This window comes from Salvelinus fontinalis, chromosome 13 (assembly GCF_029448725.1).
Source record: "Salvelinus fontinalis isolate EN_2023a chromosome 13, ASM2944872v1, whole genome shotgun sequence".
Taxonomy (NCBI): domain Eukaryota; kingdom Metazoa; phylum Chordata; class Actinopteri; order Salmoniformes; family Salmonidae; genus Salvelinus; species Salvelinus fontinalis.
Window position 1 is genome coordinate 44,724,194 of NC_074677.1, and position 27,451 is coordinate 44,751,644.

The 27,451-nt window shown below is 45.6% G+C and overlaps 1 protein-coding gene across 3 annotated transcripts in view; it reads right to left on the bottom strand.

Moving 5' to 3' along the window:
* klf8 (Kruppel like factor 8) overlaps positions 1-27,451 on the bottom strand; it is a 108,051-nt gene that overhangs the window by 19,725 nt on the left and 60,875 nt on the right. Inside the window, exons 1-4 of one of the 3 annotated variants that reach the window (XM_055942998.1) lie at positions 26,425-26,632; positions 25,816-26,016; positions 4,109-4,420; positions 2,197-2,434 (exon numbers count right to left, since the gene is read on the bottom strand). In XM_055942998.1, coding sequence (XP_055798973.1) covers positions 2,197-2,434; positions 4,109-4,420; positions 25,816-25,863 — 598 coding nt within the window. In that variant the 5' untranslated portion in view covers positions 25,864-26,016; positions 26,425-26,632. Of the gene's footprint in view, positions 1-2,196; positions 2,435-4,108; positions 4,421-25,815; positions 26,017-26,424; positions 26,633-27,451 lie in introns of those variants that run through there. The other 2 variants (XM_055942996.1, XM_055942997.1) reach the window with 2 other exon arrangements.

Consider the following 27,451-nt stretch of genomic DNA (forward strand, 5'->3'; position numbering starts at 1 on the left):
TGCGAGGAGGATACTGTTCAAGAGGTCAAGAGACCGAGATGAGGAGATAAAGTGACGAAGATAAAGAGCAAGGGAGAGAAACCGTGTGTTACAGTGAGAGGATTTACTCGGCCCAAAATCTGCTGGCGTGCGATAAGCCATTTTTTTGTATGGAGGTCTATGAGAGAGTGTCGAATTACGTGAGGCTTATTTGATCGAATAGAAGTTTCGGAAGGTTTAGGCTGTTACAAATGTACTGACATACAGTGCATTCAGAACGTATTCAGACCCTTTGACTTTCTCCAAAATAAATTACTTTACAGCCTTATTCTAAAATGGATTCAACTGTCCCCCCCCCCATCAATCTATACACAGTACCCCATAATGACAAAGCAAAATTAGGTTTAGAACATTTTGCAAATTGTATTAAAAAAAAAAAACTGAAATGTGACATTTCCATAAGTATTCAGAGCCTTTACTCAGTACTTTGTTGAAGCACCTTTGGGTATATGGCACACCTGTATTTGGGGACTTTCTCCCATTCCACTCTGTAGATCCTCTCAAGCTCTGTCAGGTTGGATGGGGAGCGTCGCTGCACAGCTATTTTCAGGTCTCTCCAGAGATGTTCGATCGGGTTTCTGGCTGGGCCACTCAAGAACATTCAGAGACTTGTCCCGAAGTCACTCCTGCGTTGTCTTGGTTTTGTGCTTAGGGTCGTTGTGCTGTAGGAAAGTGAACCTTCGCCCTAGTATGAGGTCCTGAGCACTCTGTAGCAGGTTTCCATCAAGGATCTCTCTGTACTTCGCTCTGTTCATCTTTCCCTCGGTCCTGACTAGTCTCCCAGTCCCTGCCGCTGAAAAACATCCCCACAGCTTGATGCTGCCACCACCATGCTTTACTGTAGGGATAGTGCAAAGTTTCCTCCAGACGTGACGCTTGGCATTCAGGCCAAAGAGTAAAATCTTGGTTTCATCAGACCAGAGAATCTTGTTTCTCATGGTCCGAGAGTCCTTTAGGTGTCTTTTGGCAAACTCCAAGTGGGCTGTCATGTGCCTTTTACTGAGGAGTGGCTTCCGTTTGGCCACTCTAATATAAAAGCCTGATTGGTGGAGTGCTTCAGTGTTGGTTGTCCTTCTGGAAGGTTCTCCCAGCTCCACAGAGAAACTCTTGGTCACATCCCTGACCAAGGCCCATCTTGCTCAGTTTGGCCAGGCGACCAGCTCTAGGAAGAGTCTTGGTGGAGGCCACTGTGTTCCTGGGGACCCTCAATGCTGCAGAAATGTTTTGGTACCCTTCCCCAGATCTGTGCCTCGACACAATCCTGTCTCGGAGCGCTATGGACAATTCCTTCGACCTCATGGCTTGGTTTTTGCTCTGACATGCACTGTCAACTGTGGGACCTTATATAGACAGGTGTGTGCCTTTCCAAATCATGTCCAATCAATTTAATTTACCACAGGTGGACTCCAATCAAGTTGTAGAAACATCTCAAGGATGATCAATGGAAACAGGATGCACCTGAGCTCTATTTCAAGTCTCATAGCGAAGGGTCTGAATACTTATGCAAACAAGGTATCTGTTTTTTATTTGTTTTATATTTGCAAAAATGTAAAAAAAAAAACAGTTTTCGCTTTGTCATTATGGGGTATTGTGTGTAGATTGATGAGACCTTTTTAAAAATATTGAATCCATTTTAGAATAAGGCTGTAACGTAACAAAATGGGGAAAAAGTCAAGGGGTCTGAATACTTTCTGAATGCGCTGTAAGTGGATGCATGTGGCATTTTGGCAACTTTAAGAAAAATTTCTTAGTTGGGCCTATTGTTCACACGTGTATCTGCCCTCTCATTGGCTAGAATGGTCCCACCTGATCTCGCCTGCCTTCAATCATTGACGACATGCATTCCCATTGTTCGTCAACTCGGTATTTTGTCAATATAATAGATCAACTTCAGAGCAAGTGAGAGAAATCGGAGAGAAGAGAGTGTGTATAAGAGAAGAAGAGGACGTGACCAGAGAGAACTCAATTAGAATTTCTCTAACTGAACCTTTTCATTTCAACACTTATTTTAGAAGGTTGTACTTACCACGTTCATACTGTAATTGTTTCAGCCTCATCATTTCTATGCTCTAGATAAGAGTATCCTGCACTATACAGGGAATAGCTTCATCTCAACAAAACGCAACATATCCTTCCCTCCCTTTCCCTCGGACTCACCGGATCCCTCCGAGCGCCCGTCGCTCCCGATGAGGGGCACTGTGATGGCAGCGGTGGCCACCCCGTCCGTGGGCATGGTGGTGTAGACCAAGGGCAGAGACTGGACCACCACGGGGATGGTCTGCAGCTGGCCCATCTTACTGGGCATGTTGACCGACGGGATGGTGTGGATGACATGCAGGATCTGCTGACCGCCTGCCCCCTGGGTGGATGCTAGGATGGACCCGGGAGAGAGCATCTGGAGGAGGGAGGGATGGAGGAGGACAGGGGTTAAGGTGGGTATACAGGGAGGGGAGCAGTACTGTCTGAAATGGCACCAGATTCCCTATATAGTGCTGTGTTTCCCAAACTGGGTAGTACATCATCAGTTTCCCTCTTGTCATGTCAGTCATTACATACCTCAGAGAACCATTTATAACTTGTCAGAAATGTCCAGATCAACTAGCCCATGTTGGCAATTTTTTATCTCAAAATTTTTGCCCACAACTTTTTGTTGTAGTGTTTGAGTCACTCCATGTTGCAAATTACAGGGGAGCCAGGGGGGCGCAGCTCCCCTATATCCAACAAAAGTCAAACTTTGGTGGGGTCTCTAAATAATGCTAATTTAACCATTCTCCTATTTGTTTAAAATGTAGTGGTAAATATGTTTTACAGTGGTAAATATGAAAATAAAATCTTCCAAATGAATCTAACATCCCCCCCCACCCCTCTGTCATGGTTTAAACCATTTATTTCTAGGTGGCTGTGCTGCCCATCCGGTAGGCCTGAATTTCGGACTCAGCTTAGCTCCTTTACTCATCGATTCTCCTTTGTACTTCCTCATTTCCGCCACGTGTCCTTAATTAAAAAATAATAAAAATCTTTATTCCAATGTACTCCATTAATCTGTTGATTTATCATTGTTTGCTTTTGTCAGTCAGCCGGTGGACGGTGAATGCAAGTTAACGGCGTTTACACACATTGTTGTTGTTGAATTCATCGAAAGCATAGGGAGCGTTATTTATATCACCGTGACCGGCAACCAGAGTTTACCCACCTATTTTTTTTATTTTTTAACACTACATCACTGTCTACCAGGAATCCTATTTCAGACCCATTTTAGGTATTCCAACTTCAGGCTACTAATGCAGACCTAATCAATAGCAATCGCTGAATGTCACTAGGCACACTGTGGTGTTTTGTAACAGACGTCGATTTCCATTCATCAAATGGCGCGGGTACACATGCAGTTTTGGATGTTGGAATTATCTTGGACTGGACGACAATCAGATTCAAATATCATGACTGGTTGTGTTCATGCCACATTGAAAGGTAATAATTGTGTAGAATAATGTGTAGAATTGTAGGGATTAAGCTTTAAACCCGCAAAATGTTCTCTCCACCAACAAGAGGGGTGTGAACAGTGTGTCATGAATAGTGCTTGTCCCCATAGAAACAGACATGGCACGCGCGGGGTGGGGGCCCCCCTTTCAATGCTGAAAGGGGGCCTGAGTGAAAAAGTTTGGGAAAACCCGATAAAGTGCACTACTTTTGGCCAGAAAGGCAAATAGGGTGCCATTTTGGACACAGACATTGAGTCAACAGCTAAGCTGACAAGAAAATAAAGAGCATGTGAGTATTAGGCAGGCCGTCATTGTAAATAAGAATTTGTTCTTAACTGACTTGCCTGGTTAAATAAAGGTTAAATAGATACATAAAAACAACTGTTAAACTGAAAAGACAAAGCCGCTCAGAATTAAAACATTGTCAACTAACAGTTACTACATAAGGCATAGGAATCTGACTTCTACATTTTTGGCAGGCCCTAATACGTGTGAGTGATTTCACTTTTCAGCCAACAGACACTACTACCCATCATTCCAAAAGAGGAGCTAGCTAACGAGCCGACTGGCTTAATAACTGGCGTGGTTACCATGGTGTCTAGAATGGTTACCGTAGGGATGTGGTTTGCCGACAGCGTGGGCGGCGCCACGGAGCTGGGGGCGGGGTTGGCTGTGTTGGACGGTGTAGAAATGGGCAGGGAGGGGCGTGGCTTGCCAAGTGACAGGTCGACAGGTTCCGTCTGGTCCTCTGGGGGGCGGGAGGAGTCATCTCGCGTGTCCGCTGTGGTTGTGTCTATGGTCATGTCTGTGGCTGTGCAGAGGGGAGGGGGAGACTCAGGCTGGGTCTTCTCGGTCTTGATCTTCAGGTCTGTCGGCTGGGGACACTCCTCACCCACTTCAGCCTGCTCGACAGCGAGAGGGAAGAGGAGGCGAGAGAGAGGAAGGAGAGGGAGGGGATGGGAGTGAGGGAGGGTTGGAGAGAAACAGAGGAGAGAAACAGGGTAGAGAGATATTGAGAAGAAGGGTTGACAGAGTCAAGGAGAAAGAAGTGAGATGAATAGGGCGGAAAAAGGAAGGGAAAATAAGGAAAGGAAAGAAGAGAGAGAGATGATCAGCACATGATTTCCCTCCACATGCCACACACTACACACACACACAGACCTGGCACCCAGACCCTGTTCTCCCCTTGGCTCAGCTCAGCTGTACTCTCTGGCTGCACAAACAGCGCAGAGCAAAGCAGGGTAGGGGAACAATGGCTGCTGTGTGGGGCCCTGGGAGCTGAGAGGGAGAGGTGGAGCTGGGAGGTGGAGAGCAGAGCAGCAGGCCTAAAAGATGGCACACTGCCAGGAGAGAGCTGCCCTGCCCTGCCGAGCCCCGGCCAAGCCCTGCACTGAGGCACAGAGTGCACCCAGCGACAGCACACAGAGCAGAGAGCACTAAGCACAGAACAGTACACAACATCCCTATCCAGGTTGGAGCAGAGCACTAGCCAGTGCTCAGGCATACGCCCAGCCCAGGGGGGCAGGCATGCACATACCTACACTCGCCCACGCTGACACACAACCGCCAGCATGCACACACGCACAAGAAAAGGCAGGGCTTTGGTAGTGACTGTACACAGACACTGAGCCCCAGTGCATGTGAGGTGAATGATGGGTATTATTGAGTTCATCATCACTGAAGTCATTTCAAGACAAACACACAATTCCTGCTTTTGGGTTGTGTGGTTCAGTATTCAGTGAGAGATGGCTAGCGGGACGATGGGCTAAACCCACTACCCAAACTCTCCTAGCCTACATAACCACGCTTACAGAGTGGACACAGGTGGACCCAGAGAGGGAAGGAGGTCAGTCGGTGTACATAACATAGAGGTTAGGATACATGTTGTTGGGAAAAGGGGAGGGAGAGAGAGAGAGAGAGAGAGAGAGAATGAGGGTGGCAGAGTGAGAGAGAGCGAGGGTGGCAGAAAGAGAGAGCGAGGGTGGCAGAGTGAGAGAGAGCGAGAAAAAGGAGAGTGGGTGGGAAAGGCCTCCGGTTGCCATGGAAACTGGGAGGTATCAGCTGACAATTTTTTCCCTTCATTCTATCTTCACGCCCACCCACTCCCTTCCTCCCTCCCCGCCTCTGGTTCCACTCCCTTCCTCCCTCTCCTCCTCTTTCCCTCCCTGTCTCTGGTTCCACTCCCTTCCTCCCTCTCCTCCTCTTTCCCTCCCTGTCTCTGGTTCCACTCCCTTCCTCCCTCTCCTCCTCTTTCCCTCCCTGTCTCTGGTTCCACTCCCTTCCTCCCTCTCCTCCTCTTTCCCTCCATGTCTCTGCTTCCACTCCCTTCCTCCCTCTCCTCCTCTTTCCCTCCCTGTCTCTGCTTCCACTCCCTTCCTCCCTCTCCTCCTCTTTCCCTCCCTGTCTCTGCTTCCACTCCCTTCCTCCCTCTCCTCCTCTTTCCCTCCATGTCTCTGCTTCCACTCCCTTCCTCCCTCTCCTCCTCTTTCCCTCCCCGTCTCTGCTTCCACTCCCTCTCCTCCTCTTTCCCTCCCCGTCTCTGCTTCCACTCCCTTCCTCCCTCTCCTCCTCTTTCCCTCCCCGTCTCTGCTTCCACTCCCTCTCCTCCTCTTTCCCTCCCTGTCTCTGCTTCCACTCCCTTCCTCCCTCTCCTCCTCCTCTTTCCCTCTCCGTCTCTGCTTCCACTCCCTTCCTCCCTCTCCTCCTCTTTCCCTCCCTGTCTCTGCTTCCACTCCCTTCCTCCCTCTCCTCCTCTTTCCCTCTACACTTCTACTCCCTTCCTCCCTCTCCTCCTCTTTCCCTCCCCGTCTCTGCTTCCACTCCCTCTCCTCCTCTTTCCCTCCCCGTCTCTGCTTCCACTCCCTTCCTCCCTCTCCTCCTCTTTCCCTCCCTGTCTCTGCTTCCACTCCCTCTCCTCCTCTTTCCCTCCATGTCTCTGCTTCCACTCCCTTCCTCCCTCTCCTCCTCTTTCCCTCCCTGTCTCTGCTTCCACTCCCTTCCTCCCTCTCCTCCTCTTTCCCTCTACACTTCCACTCCCTTCCTCCCTCTCCTCCTCTTTCCCTCTACACTTCTACTCCCTTCCTCCCTCTCCTCCTCTTTCCCTCCCTGTCTCTGCTTCCACTCCCTTCCTCCCTCTCCTCCTCTTTCCCTCCCCATCTCTGCTTCCACTCCCTCTCCTCCTCTTTCCCTCCCTGTCTCTGCTTCCACTCCCTTCCTCCCTCTCCTCCTCTTTCCCTCCCTGTCTCTGCTTCCACTCCCTTCCTCCCTCTCCTCCTCTTTCCCTCCCTGTCTCTGCTTCCACTCCCTTCCTCCCTCTCCTCCTCTTTCCCTCCATGTCTCTGCTTCCACTCCCTTCCTCCCTCTCCTCCTCTTTCCCTCCCTGTCTCTGCTTCCACTCCCTTCCTCCCTCTCCTCCTCTTTCCCTCCATGTCTCTGCTTCCACTCCCTTCCTCCCTCTCCTCCTCTTTCCCTCCCCGTCTCTGCTTCCACTCCCTCTCCTCCTCTTTCCCTCCCCGTCTCTGCTTCCACTCCCTTCCTCCCTCTCCTCCTCTTTCCCTCCCCGTCTCTGCTTCCACTCCCTCTCCTCCTCTTTCCCTCCCTGTCTCTGCTTCCACTCCCTTCCTCCCTCTCCTCCTCCTCTTTCCCTCTCCGTCTCTGCTTCCACTCCCTTCCTCCCTCTCCTCCTCTTTCCCTCCCTGTCTCTGCTTCCACTCCCTTCCTCCCTCTCCTCCTCTTTCCCTCTACACTTCCACTCCCTTCCTCCCTCTCCTCCTCTTTCCCTCTACACTTCTACTCCCTTCCTCCCTCTCCTCCTCTTTCCCTCCCTGTCTCTGCTTCCACTCCCTTCCTCCCTCTCCTCCTCTTTCCCTCTACACTTCTACTCCCTTCCTCCCTCTCCTCCTCTTTCCCTCCCTGTCTCTGCTTCCACTCCCTTCCTCCCTCTCCTCCTCTTTCCCTCCCCGTCTCTGCTTCCACTCCCTCTCCTCCTCTTTCCCTCCCCGTCTCTGCTTCCACTCCCTTCCTCCCTCTCCTCCTCTTTCCCTCCCCGTCTCTGCTTCCACTCCCTCTCCTCCTCTTTCCCTCCATGTCTCTGCTTCCACTCCCTTCCTCCCTCTCCTCCTCTTTCCCTCCCTGTCTCTGCTTCCACTCCCTTCCTCCCTCTCCTCCTCTTTCCCTCTACACTTCCACTCCCTTCCTCCCTCTCCTCCTCTTTCCCTCTACACTTCTACTCCCTTCCTCCCTCTCCTCCTCTTTCCCTCCCTGTCTCTGCTTCCACTCCCTTCCTCCCTCTCCTCCTCTTTCCCTCCCTGTCTCTGCTTCCACTCCCTCTCCTCCTCTTTCCCACCCTGTCTCTGCTTCCACTCCCTTCCTCCCTCTCCTCCTCTTTCCCTCCCTGTCTCTGCTTCCACTCCCTTCCTCCCTCTCCTCCTCTTTCCCTCCCTGTCTCTGCTTCCACTCCCTTCCTCCCTCTCCTCCTCTTTCCCTCCCTGTCTCTGCTTCTACTCCCTTCCTCCCTCTCCTCCTCTTTCCCTCCCTGTCTCTGCTTCCACTCCCTTCCTCCCTCTCCTCCTCTTTCCCTCCCTGTCTCTGCTTCCACTCCCTTCCTCCCTCTCCTCCTCTTTCCCTCCATGTCTCTGCTTCCACTCCCTTCCTCCCTCTCCTCCTCTTTCCCTCCATGTCTCTGCTTCCACTCCCTTCCTCCCTCTCCTCCTCTTTCCCTCCCAGTCTCTGCTTCCACTCCCTTCCTCCCTCTCCTCCTCTTTCCCTCCCTGTCTCTGCTTCCACTCCCTTCCTCCCTCTCCTCCTCTTTCCCTCCCAGTCTCTGCTTCCACTCCCTTCCTCCCTCTCCTCCTCTTTCCCTCCATGTCTCTGCTTCCACTCCCTTCCTCCCTCTCCTCCTCTTTCCCTCCATGTCTCTGCTTCCACTCCCTTCCTCCCTCTCCTCCTCTTTCCCTCCCGGTCTCTTCTTCCACTCCCTTCCTCCCTCTCCTCCTCTTTCCCTCTCCGTCTCTGCTTTCACCTCATCCTGTCATGCTAGTCTGTTTGTTCCCCACACCTTCCCTCCAGATCACCTTCTCTCGCTTTCTAGCCATCTCTCTCCCATATCCTCTTCCCAATGGTTTACATTTGGAAGTGTATTGAGACACATACATGTCAATCTCTCCTGGCTCAAAGTGGAGAGATTGACTTCATCACTACTTGTTTTTGAAGAAGTGTTGACATGCTGAAATATACCGAGCTGTCTGTTTAAACTACTCGCACACAGCTCAGACACCCATGCATACCTCACAAGACATGCCACCAGAGGTCTCTTCACAGTCCCCAAGTCCAGAACAGACCTATGTGAGGCACACAGTACTACATAGAGCCATGACTACATGGTACTCTATTCCAAATCAAGTAACTGATGCAAGCAGTAGAATCAGATTTAAAAAACAGATAACAATACAACTTATGGAACAGCGAGGACTGTGAAGCAACACTAGCAGGCACAGACACATGCATACACACACACGATAACATAGGCACTATACACACACGTACACATGGATTTTGTGTTGTAGATATGTGGTAGTAGAATAGTGGTTTGAGGGCACACACTTCATGTGTTGTGAAATGTGTTATGAATGTATTGTAATGTTTTTTAAATTATATAACTGACTTCATTTTGCCGGACCCCAGGAAGAGTCTTGGCAGCAGCTAATGGGTATCCATAATAAATACAAATACACACCCATTATTCTCAGCTAAAACATTTAAAACAATGCTCCTGAAAATCAGATAAAAATTACACTCACCCCGTTCCTACTACACACTAACAAATGGCACCCTATTCCCTATTTCAGGGGTATTCAACTTTTACCCTGCGAGGTCCCGAAGCCTGCTGGTTTTCTGTTCTACCTGATAATGAATTACACCCACCTGGTGTCTAAATAAGTGCCTGATTAGAAGAAACCATTTATAAAAGCAGTGAAACTTGCTCCGAGGTCCAGAGTTGAGTTCTCAGGCCCTATATAGTGCACAGGGCTCTGGTGTAAAGTAGTGCAGCATATAGGAAATAGGGTGCCATTTTGGACAAACACAGTGACTGTATGAGCAGTGGAGAGCTCACAAACACTGAGAGATAACGTTGGCCACCTCACACACAGACAGTGGCGTCAGTAGTTAGGCAACGATAGGTTATACCATCTAATTCAAGCAAACCGCTGGGATCACACTGGTTGAATCAACGTTGCTTCCACCTTATTTCATTGAAACCACGTTGAACAGACGTCGAATTGACGTCTGTGCCAGAGCGAAGGCTTGGTCTCAAAGAGAAGACGACGCCATTGAGATCCTGAGGCTGTAGCGTATTAGCAAAAGGCCTAGCGAATGGGAGAAGGACTGCGTCAGCGTGGCAGAGATGAGAGGTCTCCTGTAAGAACAAAGGCATGGAGGGCAGCGTTGAAGTGTTCTCTGCGCCTACTTTTACTACTACACCACTGAACACTCAGAGATCCTGAGTATCTCTCTGTACTCTATACTGAGTGACTTTCTATCAGTCTCTAACCCTGTATTCTCTAGGCAATGACTAACAGCTTGACCCCCCCCCCCCCCCCCATCATCAGCCTCTGCCTCTATATCCTTGTACTTTGAGCTAAGCATCTATCCTTTCCCTGCAGCCTCCATCTCTCTCCCTGCACGGTCTCGGAGTGATCCGCCTCCCTCTCTATCCTTGTAGGCTACCCTCCCAGCGCTGCTTTATATATAGACCTCGGTCTATCTCGTTGCACGTCTATAAAAGCTAAGCCTCCAGACCTGCACCGCAGCCACCCACCATCACCACAGAGAGAGAACGGGAGGGGAGAAAGAGATTGAGAGAGATGGAGAGGAGACTTACGGGATGAAGAGAGAGAGAGAGAGAGAGAATGTATGGGCCCATTAACAAAGTGATTGGGTAAAGGCGACGGCGACACGTTAAATGAAGGAAGTAACCGAGAGAACAATACTGGTGGCAGAACTGTGTCAGACACCCTGGAAGGTTGGCAAGAGACGAGAGGGGTGTTGACTCTCACTTTTAATTCAACAACTCTGCCATATAAATGGGTCACCAGATGCAGAGTAGCTGATGCCATTTACATTTTTACATTTTTTTTTTTTTTAAACGTGAATGGCTTGCTATGCACGGGTGTATGTCTTGTGATGTGTTATGTATGCCAGGAATAGCCTGTATTGTTGCCAGACACATTTCCCTATGGTACAATAAAGTATTCATTCATGCTACTGCACTGCAATGCTGGTGTTGATATTGCATTGTTGGTTATGGCAATGGAGAGCTGAGAGGGAACCTATAGCTCTGGCAGTCAACTCAATTGAACTCCAATAGGCTCTGACTAAGTCACTAAGTTATTCTAAAGGAGGAAATCAATAGGTCACGAGGTGAGAGAAACAATGCTTTGTCTCTGTGTGTGTGTGTGTGTGTGTGTGTGTGTGTGTGTGTGTGTGTGTGTGTGTGTGTGTGTGTGTGTGTGTGTGTGTGTGTGTGTGTGTGTGTGTGTGTGTGTGTGTGTGTGTGTGTGTGTGTGTGTGTGTGTGTGTGTGTGTGTGAGCGTAGAGAGAGTAGAGAAAAGGAGGCAGGAGAAAGAGAGAGAAGAGAAGACAGAAGGAGAAAGAGAGAGCGTAGAGAGAGTAGAGAAAAGGAAGCATGAGGAAAGAGAGAAAGTAGAGAAAAGGAGAAAGAGAGAGTGTAGAGAGAGTAGAGAAAAGGAGGCAGGGGGAGAGAGAGAAAGTAGAGAAAAGGAGGCAGGAGAGAGAGAGAGAGAGAGAGAGAGAGAGAGAGAAGACAGAAGGAGAAAGAGAGAGCGTAGAGAGAGTAGAGAAAAGGAAGCATGCGGAAAGAGAGAAAGTAGAGAAAAGGAGGCAGGAGGAGAGAGAGAGTAGAGAAAAGGAGGCAGGGGAGAGAGAGTAGAGAAAAGGAGGCAGGGGGAGAGAGAGTATAGAAAAGGAGGCAGGAGAGAGAGAGAGAGAAGACAGAAGGAGAAAGAGAGAGCGTAGAGAGAGTAGAGAAAAGGAAGCATGCGGAAAGAGAGAAAGTAGAGAAAAGGAGGCAGGAGGAGAGAGAGAGTAGAGAAAAGGAGGCAGGGGGAGAGAGAGAGAGTAGAGAAAATGAGGCAGGAGGAGAGAGAGAGAAGACAGAGGAGAAAGAGAGCGTAGAGAGAGAGAGTAGAGAAAAGGAAGCATGAGGAAAGAGAGAGTAGAGAAAAGGAGGCAGGAGGAGAGAGAGAGAGTATAGAAAAGGAGGCAGGAGGAGAGAGAGAGAGAGAGAGAGTAGAGAAAATGAGGCAGGGGGAGAGAGAGAAAGTAGAGAAAAGTAGGCAGGAGGAGAGAGAGAGAGAGTAGAGAAAAGGAGGCAGGGGGTGAGTGTGAGTGCAAGTGCAAACGGTACCTCTCCCAATTTCTGTGACCCTCTCTTTCTCTCTCTCTCTCTCTCTCTCCCTTCCTACCCCTCACTCTCTCCAAGCTTATCTGTCTCCAGTCAATAGCTCTCTGCCGTGGCCCTGAAGGTCATGCCTAAAGCCTGAGGTGAATCTTAATAGAGCCAAGAGTTCAAAGGGGTAATGGATTTCTACTCACAGCCAGATAGAGAGAAGAGAGGAGAGAGAGAAATAGACACTAGAGTACGGTCATACGCCCTTGGTTAAGGTCCATATGATGATGGAGTCAACAATGTTGTGTTCCAGCTATAGTACTACCTAGACAACTAGATAGCTGTGGTGTGAGAGAGAGAGTAAAACTACTTAAGTCGTTTTTGGAGAATCTGTACTTCACTTTACTATTTTGGACAACTTTTACTCTACTACATTCCTAAAGAAAATATGTACTTTTTACTTTTTCTCTGAAACCCAAAATTAGTTACATTTGGAAAGCTCAGGCAGGACAGCAAGATGAGCCAATTCACGCACCTATCAATATAATGCGTTATCAGCTTTACTGTCTCCGATCTGGCGTACTCACTAAACACAAATACTGCGTTTGTAAAATTGTCTGAGTGTTGGAGAATGGCCTTGTCTGTCCGTAAATTAAAAAGTACAAGAAATCTGAGCCAGACGGTTTGCTTAATATAAGGAATTGGATGTATAGCATTTGATTTTTACTTACGTAAGAAAATGTTTAACTTTTTCCAACACTGTAATTAAGTACATTTTAAACCAGATAATTTTAGACATTCACTAAAGTAGTTTCTAACTGGGTGAATTTACTTGAGGTATTTTCTATTAAGGCATCTTTACTTTTACTCAAGTATGACAGCTTTGCACACTCTTGGCATTCTCTCAACCAGCTTCACCTGGAATGCTTTTCCAACAGTCTTGAAGGAGTTCCCACATATGCTGAGCACTTGTTGGCTGTTTTTTCTTCACTCTGCGGTCCAACTCATCCCAAACCATCTCAATTGGGTTGAGGTCGGGTGATTATGGAAGCCAGGTCATCTGATGCAGCACTCCATCACTCTCCTTCTTGGTCAAATAGCCCTTACACAGCCTGGAGATGTGTTGGGTCATTGTCCTGTTGAAAATGGGATGGGATGGCGTATCGCTGCAGAATGCTGTGGTAAGCCATGCTGGTTAAGTGTGCCGTGAATTCTAAATAAACCACAGACAGTGTCACCAGCAAAGCACCACCACAACATCACACCACCTCCTCCATGCTTCGCGGTGGGAACCGCACATGCGGAGATCATCCAGTCACTTACTCTGCGTCTTACAAAGACACGGCAGTTGGAACCAAAAATCTCAAATTTGGACTTATCAGACCAAGACAGATTTCCACTGGTCTAATGTCCATTGCTCGTGTTTCTTGGCCCAAGCAAGTTTCCTCTTACTATTGGTGTCCTTTAGTAGCGGTTTCTTTGCAGCAATTCGGCCATGAAGGCCTGATTCACGCAGTCTCCTCTGAACAGTTGATGTTGAGATGTGTCTATTACCTGAACTCTGAAACATTTATTTGGGCTTCAATTTCTGAGGCTGGTAACTCTAATGAACGTATCCTCTGCAGCAGAGGTAACTCTGGGTCTTCCTTTCCTGTGGCGGTCCTCATGAGAGCCAATTTCATCATAGCGCTTGATGGTTTTTGCGACTGTACTTGAAGAAACTTTCAAATACTCCTTCCGGATTGGCTGACCTTCATGTCTTAAAGTAATGATGGACTGTCGTTTCGCTTTGCTTATTTGAGCTGTTCTTGCCATAATATGGACTTGGTCTTTTACCAGATAGAGCTATCTTCTGTATAACACCCCTACCTTGTCACAACACAACTGATTGGCTCAAATGCATAAAGAAAAGAAATTCCACAAATTAACTTTTAGCAAGGCTCACCTGTTAATTGAAATGCATTCCAGATGACTACCTCATGAAGCTGGATGACAGACTGCCAAGAGTGTGCAAAGCTGTCATCAAGGCAAAGGGTGGCTACTTTGAAGAATCTCAAATATAAAATATATTTTGATTTGTTTAACTGATTTTTGGTTACTACATGAGTCCATATGTGCTATTTCATAGTTTTGATGTCTTCACTATTATTCTACAATGTAGAAAATAAAGAAAAACCCTGGAATGAGTAGGTGTGTCCAAACTTTTAACTGGTACTGTATGTTAGGGCTGATCACATTAAGTCAACTGGTCAATTGTTTGGTCGATAGGCTGTTGGGTCGACTGATCATTTTTTAGTCGAGCAGTTGCAAAAAACTAAATGGTTATGGCACATTTTGATTGATGCATTTCTCAGTGGACTAATCCATTGCGGACATACACCAGTATCACCAGTATTACATTCACCGTTAATTCACAGATTTTCTAACCTTCATTGTTTTGTATTGTTACCGTAATTTCTGTTAATGCATTCAATATATTATTATTATTACAGTATTTTACAGTTCTCATTGTCAGAGTGGACAACTCTGACAAGGACGAGCACCTGACTATGCATAGAAGTATACACAGTCGAAGTCGGAAGTTTACATACACACGGATGGAGTCATTAAAACTAGTTTTTCAACCACTCCACAAATTTCTTGTTAACAAACTATAGCTTTGGCAAGTCGGTTAGGACATCTACTTTGTGCATGACGCGAGTAATTTTTCCAACAATTGTTTACAGACAGATTATTTCACTTATACTTCACTGTATCACAATTCCAGTGGGTCAGAAGTTTACATACACTAAGTTGACTGTGCTTTTAAACAGCTTGGAAAATTCCAGAAAATGATGTCATGGCTTTAGAAGCCTCTGATGGGCTAATTGACATAATTTGAGTCAATTGGAGGTGTACCTGTGGATGTATTTCAAGGCCTACCTTCAAATTCAGTGCCTCCTTGCTTGACACCATTGGAAAAATCAGCCAAGACCTCCACAAAAATTGGAGACCTCCAAGTCTGGTTCATCCTTGGGAGCAATTTCCAAATGCCTGAAGGTACCACGTTCATCTCTACAAACAATAGTACGGAAGTATAAACACGGGGAACACACAGCCGTCATACCGCTTAGGAAGGAGACACGTTCTGTCTCCTAGAGATTAACATACGTTGGTGCGAAATGAGCAAATCAATCCCAGAACAGCAAAGGACCCTGTGAAGATGCTGGAGGAAACAGGTACAAAAGTATCTTTATCCACAGTAAAACGAGTCCTATATCGACATAACCTGAAAGGCCGCTCAGCAAGGAAGAAGCCACTGCTCCAAAACCGCCATAAAAAAAGCCAGAATACGGTTTGCAACTGCACATGGGGACAAAGATCGTACTCTTTGGAGAAATGTCCTCTGGTCTGATGAAACAAAAATAGATCTGTTTGGCCATCGTTATGTTTGGAGGTAAAAGGGGGAGGATTGCAAGCCGAAGAACTCCATCCCAAACGTGAAGCACGGGGGTGGCAGCATCATGTTGTGGGGGTGCTTTTGCTGCAAGAGGGACTGGTGCACTTCACAAAATAGATGGCATCATGAGGGAGGAAAATTATGTGGATATATTGAAGCAACATCTCAAGACATCAGTCAGGAAGTTAAAGCTTGGTTACAAATGGATCTTCCAAATGGACAATGACCTCAAGCATACTTCCAAAGTTGTGGCAAAATGGCTTAAGGACAACAAAGTAAAGGTATTGGAGTGACCATCACAAAGGCCTGACCTCAATCCTATAGAAAGTGTGTGGGCAGAACTGAAAAAGCGTGTGCGAGCAAGGAGGCCTACAAACCTGACTCAGTTACATGGGCCAAAATTCACCCAACTTATTGTGGAAAGCTTGTGGAAGGCTACCCGAAACATTTGACCCAAGTTAAACAATTTAAAGGCAATGCTACCAAATACTAATTGAGTGTATGTAAACTTCTGACCCACTGGGAATGTGATGAAATAAAATCTGAAATAAATTACTCTCTCTACTTTTATTCTGACATTTCACATTCTTAAAATAAAGTGGTGATCCTAACTGACCTAAGACAGGGAATTTTTACTAGGATTAAATGTCAGGAATTGTGAAAAACTGAGTTTTAATGTATTTGGCTAAGATGTATGTAAACTTCCGACTTCAACTGTAGGCCTATGGGCTACCTAGCCTGCGTGCAAATGTAAGCATATAAATGTGCCCATTTGGGAATCTGATAGTACTTCTGACTGTCACCACCACAAATGTCGAGCTTCTCAAAGAAATGTTTTCTTCACCTCAAAATGCAAGTAAACAAAGTCTGTTTTTACATACATTGAGAATGACAATCGTTCCTCAATGTAGCCTATTTGAAAAATATGACCAGCTCTCTTCCTTTCCATAACCACACTGCGAGAAAGGGGAAAATGGTCATGCTCGGAAAATAGGACTACCTGATTACTTATTTTCCCTTGTGCAAATAGCCTACAGCTGTCTGTCCGGAGTTCACTGGCGCAGGAAACTCCGAGGGTCCAAAATATTTGATACAAAGTTTGTCAGCACCAACTTCAGGCTGGACCAAGCTGATAGTTGGCAGACAGATAGCAGACAGTCCATGCATAGCAAATGTGATTTATTTTGATCAGGTCATTTTCTACCTGCGGGCTGCAATGTTTTTATTTGTTGCCTTTATGTAGGCTATTTTTACATAGTTGGCTATGACAATAGATATTTGTATCATTTTCATTTTCATTTAGATATACTTTTTATTAATCACGACAACGATTTTGAGATGCAAAGACTATTATAAAAGAAAAGAAACTGCTCCACGAAAATGTGCATATGAAAAGCATAACTGGCACGCAGATCTGTAGAAATGGTAAGATAAATTTGCACTCCAAATGGAAAAGATTGCCGACCCCTGGTGTAGCCATTACTGCCAATATCGGGAGCGTAATGACAGAATTTATGAAGGCCAACACAACCCAACCAAGCCGCACTGCTTCTTAACACAGCGCGCATCCAACCCGGAAGCCAGCCGCACCAATGTGTCGGAGGAAACACAGTGCACCTGGCAACCTTGGTTAGCGCGCACTGCGCCCAGCCAGCCACAATGATATGCATGACTGGGAACACAAATATGCATGTGTTGGTCACAGATACTTTACCTTAAAAAAAGGTAGAGGTGTGGATCAGAAAACCAGTCGGTATCTGGTGTGACCACCATTTGCCTCAAGCAACACAACATCTCCTTCGCATAGAGTTGATCAGGCTGTTGATTGTGGAATGTTGTCCCACTCCTCGTCAATGGCTGGACATTTTCAGCTTTGAGAATTGTGTACAGATCCTTGCGACAAAGGTGCCGTGCATTATCATGCTGAAACATTGTGGCACTACAATGGGCCTCAGGATCTCGTTACAGTATCTCTGTGCATTCAAATTGCCATTGATAAAATGCAATTGTATTCACTGTCCATAGTTTATGCCTGCCCATACCATAACCGCACCGCCGCCATGGGGCACTCTGTTCACAATGTTGACATCAGCAAATCGCTCGCCCACACGACACCATACACATGGTCTGCGGTTGTGTGGACGTACTGCCAAATTGTCTAAAACGATGTTGGAGGCAGCTTATGGAAGGGAAATTAACATTCAAATCTCTGGCAACAGCTCTGGTGGATATTCCTGCAGTCAGCATGCCAATTGCAAGCTCCCTCAAAACTTGAGACATCTGTGACAAAACTGCACATTTTATAGTGGCCTTTAATTGTTCTCAGCACAAGGTACACCTGTGTAATGATCATGCTGTTTAATCATCTTATTGATATGCCACACCTGTCAGGTGGATCTATTATCTTGGCAAATAACAAATTCACACTAACAGAGATGCAAACAAGTTTGTGCAAAACATTTTAGAGAAATACGTTTTTTCTGGGATCTTTTATGTCAGCTCATGAAACATGGGACCAACACTTCACATGTTGCATTTATATTTTTGATCAGTATTGAACACCTGTTAGGCAACTATATAAAACACATGGTCAACACTCAGTCTGGAGAAATACTGGGTGTGCAGGCTTTTTAAGGTCCACTTGAGCAGCTCATTTCTAAAATGTATTTTTTAGAGGGGGACTGGAATAAAGGCCTCCACGCTTGATGTAAAACATTGCGACATCACAACCAAATACGTTTTATGACTTTTGAAATAATTAGCTCATTCAATATCTCAAAGATCAAATGGCTATGGTAGGCTACAAGTCATTTTATTCAGCTGAAGCAAGCCCACACATTTTCAGGAAATGTACCTTTTCTAGTTTAGTCATGTTTATCTTAGCTACCTTAGATGTATTGACTTTGCAGGATGACTAGTATGTAGAGTTGCAATGTCTTATACATTGAATGGCCAAATCAACTGGAAGTACTATCTACAAAACCCGTTTTGAAGCCACACTATCCAAAAGAAAGGCTACATCTAAAATTAATGTTCATGATTTACAAATTATTATTTTGATTCACCGCGATTGAACCGAATCCCAACTAATACAATGGAGAAGTGAATCTTTTGTTTTGTCAAAAATAATAGTTTAAATTAGTCATATGAATCGTTGAAAAAAGTAATTTGCGAGTGTCGGTGGAAGATATTTCGGGACATGACGAAAACATTAATACAAGCTAATAATAGCTTAACAGTTAACTAGAGGGTACAAGATATGTTTTTAATTGGCTACCTAGTTCATTTGTTCTCTATCATATTTTATAGGCTATGCCTACCTGCTGCTGTAATGTCCAACTGTCCAAGTGTCATTACCATCCTGGCCGATATGTTGATTTTTGTTAAATTTATCAAATATTTTTAAATTGTGCCTAAATAAATTACATTAACATAAATATATTATTTAATTTCCATTACTTTTCGGATTTGATCATTTTCCAAAACGCTTAAATATCCATGATTTCCCCACAATTTTCATGACTGTACATGCCCTGTATAAATGAGTACTATTTTCACAATAATGTTAAATAATAAAACATTGGATGTCAAGCCAGTTATATTATATGAATAGCCTACGAATAGTTAATGATAATGACGTTTGTGTTGCTATAGTATCTTCTACCTAGCTTTTAGTTAACTAGCTAGCTAACTTTGGCTGCTATGTGTAAGCTAGCTAACGTTGGCTGCTATGTGTAAGCTAGCTAACGTTGGCTGCTATGTGTAAGCTAGCTAACGTTGGCTGCTATGTGTAAGCTAGCTAACGTTGGCTGCTATGTGTAAGCTAGCTAACGTTGGCTGCTATGTGTAAGCTAGCTAACGTTGGCTGCTATGTGTAAGCTAGCTAACGCTGGCTGCTATGTGTAAGCTAGCTAACGTTGGCTGCTATGTGTAAGCTAGCTAACGTTGGCTGCTATGTGTAAGCTAGCTAACCTTGGCTGCTCTGTGTAAGCTAGCTAACGTTGGCTGCTATGTGTAAGCTAGCTAACCTTGGCTGCTATGTGAAAGCTAGCTTGACTTGCTAGGAAAGAGGAAAGTAACTAAACAAAATATGTTTTTTTAATCACCTGAAACAATATGTTTCTCCTTTCTTGAATAAAAAGGTAATATTTTGCAATCTCCTAAAATGAATGCAATCTCTGACAAGAGACAGTCTCTCCTCCATCTTGCGTTACAAACACTACACTTGTGCAACCAGTTCACACACACAAGCTCTGCTACCTGGCCCGAGCCCAAACGGCCTAGGTCTATTTTTTCATCAATAACTAGGGTATGGGAAGGACTCGGCTATCACTAAATTGATCATAAACATTTTGAAGCAATGACATTTGCTTGTGATCTGCTGCGTAGTATATATCATGGTATCAGAAGTGCTTCAACCTCGTCAAAAACATGACCAGAATATTATCAGAGTCCACAGCAGAGATTTTTTCCCCCAAAATAATAATGTTCCTTGAGTTTTGTCAGACTTTAGAGTGAAGAAAGCAGAGGCGTTGCTATGGATATTCACACAAGCAGAGCCATGCACAGAGCGCATGCAGCGCAGGGAGCGAAAGCCAGACAAGCAGCTAATGGATACTACAGTAGGAAGTTATTTCAGATTTTGGGTTCGCCTTAAATTTGCCAGAAGCAAATCGGGTAGGGCCTGAATGTCTCGGACATGGGTAGGGCTTAAAATTAATTCCCGTGCAGGGCTTTAACACACACACACACACACACACACACAGTAACCTGTGCTTTAAAGCAGGGTGGAGCCCACAGTTGATTGTGGTTACAACAGTTGAAAACACAGAATCTAAGTGCATGACACGAACACACACAATAAAGAGCCGTCAGTCAAACCCAAACATCAAACACATCAATATAAAGTCTTGATGACGACTGGTTATTACAAACAATAACACAACACAACTTGACACAAGCACACACACCCCAAAGTGGAGTTACTGTTGTCTCTGAGTCAGGAGAACTAACTCGCCCTGGACAACAACACCATGACTGACTGTGGGTGAACAGGGACAGAAAATAGAGCTAGCTGCATCCTAGCGATACTACAGTAATCTGTGTGTGTGTTAGACAAACGTTTAAACAAAATTAAATCTTTAATGTTAAAACTAAAAGGAAAATCACAATGCAGTTATCACAAAACTACCACTAAGTCCCAATCATTATCATAAAGGGATTATATTTTTCATAAAAGGAAATTGGTGGGCAGGCTTTTGTTAATAATGAAACAAAGTAGGCACTGAGATTAATTCTTACGAATACGCAATTTGCCTTCATAAAAACGATGTCTTTGTTGCATATTTCAGTCTGGAACATACCTAGGTTTATGGGGGTTTTAACCTATTCTTAACCTATTCTAAATGCCACTCCCAAGTGGCGCAGCGGTCTAAGGCACTGCATCTCCGTGCTAGAGGGGGCACTACAGACCCTGGTTGGATTCCAGGCTGTATCACAACAGGCCGTGATTGGGAGCACAATTGGCCCAGCATCGTCCGGGTTAGGGTTTGGCTGGAGTAGGCCGTCATTGTAAATAAGAATTTGTTCTTAACTGACTTGCTTATAAAAGTTAAATAAAAAAAATATTTTAAAAATTGCAGTTAGCAAAAAACCCTAAAAGAGACGAGACACATTTATTATTCCAAATCTACAACTCATGGTTGAAACACATACTTCCCTACTTTAATCGACCTGTCTATTTTGAATTTGTGATGAAGTCGGCGTGATTTGGCAGAGGAATGTAGCTTGTCAACAGTTTTTTGTGTGTATCCCATCAGTTAGATTTTCAGTCATTTCCGTAGGCCTAATGGGAGCTTGGGTCAACAGCATGCCTGTGTATAGAGGGAGCGCTTGGAGCGAAACTGAGAGAATGTCGGGAGAAGAACTGAAATCACTTGGCTAGGTATCTTTTTTGTTGTGAGTTAACGGTAGTCTTCGGTACAACATTTCACCTGCCCGAAGCGGATTCCAGATGCTGCCACCTATTGTATGACTGTGGTAGAACTTCATTGCACCTTAACGGTCATACCATGCAATAGGATTTGACATGGAATTTTATGTTAAATGTTCTTATTATTTTAACGGAAAACCGTGTGTGTGTGTGTGTGTGTGTGTGTGTGTGTGTGTGTGTGTGTGTGTGTGTGTGTGTGTGTGTGTGTGTGTGTGTGTGTGTGTGTGTGTGTGTGAGAGAGAGAGAGCCAGAGATTGCGAGAGAGAGAGAGAGAGTATCCAAATGTATTGCTAGCAGGTATTTATTTTTGTGTGTGTGTCAGTTTAACTGTGTGTATTTGTGTTTGCGTGCGCCTTTGGCAGTAGTGGTGTGTTGTGCGGAGGGTTGCAAGGGAGGGGGTGGGGTAGCAGTGAAGAGGTGTAGGAGGGGGTAGGGAGGGGTGTGGGCAAGCAGACTACATCACACAGTCTTTCCAACTCCCGCCAGAGCCCCGTTGCCATGGCTACCAGAGAACGGAAGCCTCCCTCGATATTAGGGGCCTAGGCGAGAGAGAGAGAGAGATGCAGCTTGAGCCCCACCCTCTTCAACATATACACTGACTGTACAAAACATTAAGGACACCTGCTCTTTCCATGACACTAACCACATTTTCATCCACACTTTTTCGGCGAGTAAAGTCAAACCGTACAAAAAAAACCGACAGCTGTGACGGAAACAGGAAGTTACGTTACAATTTTATAAATACCGACAGATAATTCGTTCGTTCGACATGGTGGGATTTTTTGTGCCGGTAAAATGTATTATGTGCAAAACGGCGGTGGAAATGCCTTTATGCACAGATCTTGATATAATAACCATCATATTGAAGTCAACATGGATTCGGCGAAGATATGGTGTGTGGCGACTCGGGAAAGCACGCCGTTTATGAGGCTACAGATGAAATTAACTATGATGGACTTCACAGGGTGGTGAAAGTGCACGGTGATGAGCTGGATGCTCCTTTCAATAAACATCAAGGGTCTTATTCTGCTGACATGATGATCGCTACCTTTTGACCAATACACATATTTTCAGCCTTATCCATACTAATCCCATCGTGTAGAATAGGCTACCCACACAGCCCTACCTGCACTGCATCTGTGAGCTGTTGGCAAAGGTGCACGTGCCAATACCAGAGTAGACACATTTACAGTTTGTGACAGTAGAGTTGAAAATGCGATGCAAACATATTGAACTGTACATTTTTATTGGATAGATAAAAACTTAAGTGATATGAGGAAGATGTTCCTAATGTCTGGTATACTCAGCGTATAACAAAAAAATTGGCGAGGCCACTAGAAGAGTCTGTAGCACCCATACTCAGCTTACTAGAATCTGAAGTCAAATGTCTACTGATGATCTGGTGCTTCTGGCCTCAACCAAGGAGGACCTACAGCAGAACCTAGATCTTCTGCACAGATCTGTCAGACCTGGGCCCTGACAGTGAATCTCAGTAATACAAAAAAATTATGGTTCCAAAAAAGGTCCAGTTGCCAGAAACACAAATTCCATCTAGACACCATAGCCCTAGAGCACACAGCAAATTATACCTACCTCAGCCTAAACAGAACCACAGGCAATTTCCACAAAGCTGTGAACGATCTGAGAGACAAAGCAAGAAGGGCCTTCGATGCTACAAAAGGGAACATTCTGTAAAATTCAACAACTTGCCCTTCATGGTTGTGAGGTCTGGGGTCCGCTCACCAACAAAGAATTCACAAAATAGGACAAACACCAAATTGAGACTATGCATGCAGAATTCTGCAAAAACAGCCGCCGTGTATCAGCGTAAAACACCAAATAATGCATGCAGAGCAGAATAAGGACCATACCCGCTAATGATCAAAATCCAGGAAAGAGCCGTTAAATTCTACAACCACCTAAAAGGAAATGATTCCCAAACTTCCCATATCAAAGCCATCACCTACGGAGAGATTAACCTAGAGAAGAGTCCCCTCTGCAAGCTGGTCCTGGGGCTCTGTTCACAAACACAAAGAGACCCCGTTGAGCCCCAGGACAGCAACACAATTAGACACACCCAAATCATCAAATTACTTGACACATTGAAAATAATTAACCAAACAACAGAACAAACTGGAATGCTATTTGTCCCTAACCAGAGAGTACACAGTGGCAGAATACCTGACCACCGCGACTGACCCAACATTAAGCGAGTGAGTGTGTGTGAGATGAAAGAGCGAGACAAATCAGAGACTTACACCAGGCTCCCTTGAGAGTGAATCTAATGCTGGGGGGGACACAAATCCTCTAGTTCTCTCTCTCCCTCTCACTCTGTCCATCCCTTACTTCCTTTTCCCCTCTCTTTCCTCTTAGTCTCTATCCATCTCCCACTTACTTACTTGTTCAGTCTAGTATTACCTCTGGCTCTGGCTGTTACTAGTGAGACAGTCTGGCAGGGTCCAGGGTTGTGTTCAGTAGGCACGAAATGGGAAGAAAAAAAACATTTTGAATTGAATCAGAACGTGTCTAACAAAAATCGTCCAAAAATGTCCTTTGACAAATGAATTTTAAATGAAAAGCTGAAATGTTGTGAGTCAACAAGTATTCAACCCCTTTGTCATGACAAGCCCAAGTCATATAATAAGTTGCATGGACTCACTCTGTATGCAATAATAGTGTTTGACATGATTTTTGAATGACTACCTCATCTCTGTACCCCACACATACTGTAAGGTCCCTCAGTCAGGCAGTGAATTTCAAACACAGATTCAACCACAAAGACCAGGGAGGTTTTCCAATGGCTATTGGTAAATGGGTAAAAAAAACAAAAGAAACACATTGAATATCCCTTTGAGCATGGTGAAGTTATTAATTACACTTGGATGGTGTATCAATACACCCAGTCACTACTTTCTAACTCAGTTGCCGGAGAGGAAGGAAACCTGTACAGAAAAGGAGTGAAAAGAAGGAAGCTTGTACAGAATAAAAATATTCCAAAACATGCATCCTGTTTGGCAATAAAGTAAATAAATAAAGTAATACTGCAAAAACTGTGGCAAAGCAATTCACTTTCTGTCCTGAATACAAAGTGTCATGTTTAGGGGAAAACCAATACAACACAAAACATAAAAAACTTTGCTATCGCCCCCTTGTGAATGGGAGTGGGACCGGCGAGGGTATCATGTTACCAAAAAGTGTCCGCTGCTCCAGAAATGCCCCTCCACCCACCCATAGATCAACGGCGTGAAGCTTGTAGTAATCTTTACTGGGCGGCTCACGATTGGTGGTCAACACATACACACACAGACGTGCACACACTCACAGGCACGGGCAAACATGTATGCGTGGGCAAACACAAACAAGGGTGCGGGCACAAACACACGACAACCCAACCACACCCCTCTCTAAAGAGCACTTATGTAATGGTGGCCCACCCAGCCCCCGCCCCATCAGCCCATCCATCCATCCCCCTCCCTCCCTTTACCCCCTCTAACTCTCCCTGCCTTTCTCCATTCCCAACGTACCACGTAGAAATGTAACACAGGCCTATAGAGCCAACATGATTACCTATTTCACACGACAGGAGAATCTATTCTACGCAACCCATTTCTCTCTCTCGAGATGCTCTGTAACTTTGTATTGCTTACCCAGCTCCCCCTCTCTCTCTTCATTCACGGCGTTGCACATAGAAACGTAACTTAGGCCTATAAAGTACACTGTTGCTACTCTCTGTTTACCACATATGCATAGTCACTTTAACTATACATTCATGTACATACCACCTCAAATCAGCCCGACTAACCAGTGTCTGTATGTAGCTTCGCTACTGTCACTGTCTTTTTACTGTTGTTTTTATTTCTTTACCTACCTGTTGTTCACCTAAACCTATTTTTTACTTTAAAATTGCACTGTTGGTTAGGGCCTATAAGTAAGCATTTCAATGTAAGGTCTACACCTGTTGTATTCAGTGCACGCGACAAATAAACTTTGATTTGATTTGATTTAAAGCTGCCACGATTCCCTATTCCAAATAATCTGTCCTACACCAAACATTTTATTCCTGAATTTTCTGTAACTTAGTTTGCACAGTCCTAACCCAACGAACCCCACCCACTCTGCAGGTCCCCTCCTCCATCTCGCTCCCTCACTTCACCAACCTCCCCCGCCCTCACTCTTCTTATCTAACGGTCCACACCCTCTCCACCCTTCTCTCTCGCTCTCTCTCTCACCCTTTCCTCTCCAGCCAGTCATCACCACCCCACCTTTTCCTCCACCCTCTCTAACAGTCCAGAGACAGACCCGGTCTCCATTTCTTTTCAGCCTCTCTCTACACCTACCCACCTACAACCATTCAGACCTGTTTCTCTGTGTCTCTCTAGTCTCCACCACCCAACCCCTCTAACCCCCTCTCACTGTCCCTCCACCCAAACTCATTCACCCATTCCTATCCTTCTCTCACCGTGCACTCCACCTCTTCTGGTTCTGGTTTGATGTGTACCGAGGGCATGTCTTCTTCTTCTTCCACCTGGGTCTGGGGCTCTGTCTTGGGTTCCTTCTTGGGAACCTTGGGTTGGGGCTCCTTCTTGGTTCGGGGCTCCTTGGGATGTGGTTGGGACTGGGAGCTGGCACCACTGCTGGCCTTCTTAGGACTCGACTGGCACTGCAGAGGAGAGGGAGAGAGGGGAGTGTTAGCCAGCAGCAGCACATACGGAGAAGAGAAACAGTTACACTGGAAGAGATGACATGTTAGACACATATAGAGAACGGCGAGAGAGAGAAAGAGAGGGGCACAGTAATCTGTACAGGGGGACAGGTAAGACTGCAGCTACACAAGGAGAAAGGACACGCTAGCCAACTGTTGACATACAACGCAGAGAGATGAGAGGAGGAGGAGGAGTTGGGTGAGAGAGAGGGAGAAGTGGAGTGGAGAGGTGAGATAGAGGTCGAGAGAGGCAAAGAGAAAGATAACAGAGCCATAAGAGAGGAGAGGTGAGAACGGGGGGAGGGGTAGGAGGAGTAGAGACAGGTAAGAAAATAGGAAATGACACAGAAATGCAACCAGCATTACCCTCTTCTCAAACGGTAGGCCCACTACTCTGAAACTGTGCTACGCAGAAAGACAAAATCATAGAGATACAATAAAGGGTAGGCCTATGCGAGAGGAAAAGAGAAGAGACATAGACGTAGAGAGAGCGAGAGAGAGAGAGAATGCCTAATCCTAGCCCTGCCAGTGAGGGAATGAGAGCGAAAGAGAAACAGAGAAGCTGCTCAACTGAAGTATTGTGTCCCCTCCTCTCTCGCTGGTAGGCAGTCACACCCTTCTCTGGAAGCAGAGGGGAGTGGAGAGAGAGAGAAAGACACGCACACAATCTAGACGCACACACTCTTTCAATTCAAAGGGGCTTTACTGGCACGGGAAACGTTGGATTACACTGCCAAAGCAAGTGAAATAAACAATAAAGAAAAGTGAGGAGAAACCAGAAAACTATTATCAACTGTGCAGTGTTTTTAACAATGTGCAAATAGTTGTAATAGGAAATAGTAGAGGAAGATCAGTAAACAGATAAATATGGGTTGTATTTACAATGTTCGTGCTCCACCGGTTGCCCCGTTTCCATAGCAGCGGGTCACAAATCCTGCTGCTGTGACGGCACATTGCTGTATTTCGCCTGACAGATTATGGGAGTTTATCAATGTCTGATTTGTTTTCTAATTCTTTGTGGGTATGATCTGTGGGAAATATGTCTCTCTAATATGGTCATACATTTGGCAGGAGGTCGGGAATTGCAGCTCAGATTCCACCTCATTTTGCGGGCAGAGGGCACATAGCCCGTCTTCTCTCTCTGGCGATCTCTCTCAAAACAGCAAGACCATGTTCACGGATTCTGTACAGAGTCAAGGATTTCCTTCATTTCGGGTCCGTCACAGTGGTCAGCTATTCTGAAACGGTGTACTCTCTGTTTAGGGACAGATAACATTCCAATTCGCTTCGTTTTTTTTGGTTGATTCTTTCCAGTGTGTCAAATAGTTCTCTCTTTGCTTTCTCGTGATTTGGTTGTGTTGCTGTCCCGGGGCTCTGCGGGGTCTGTTTGTGA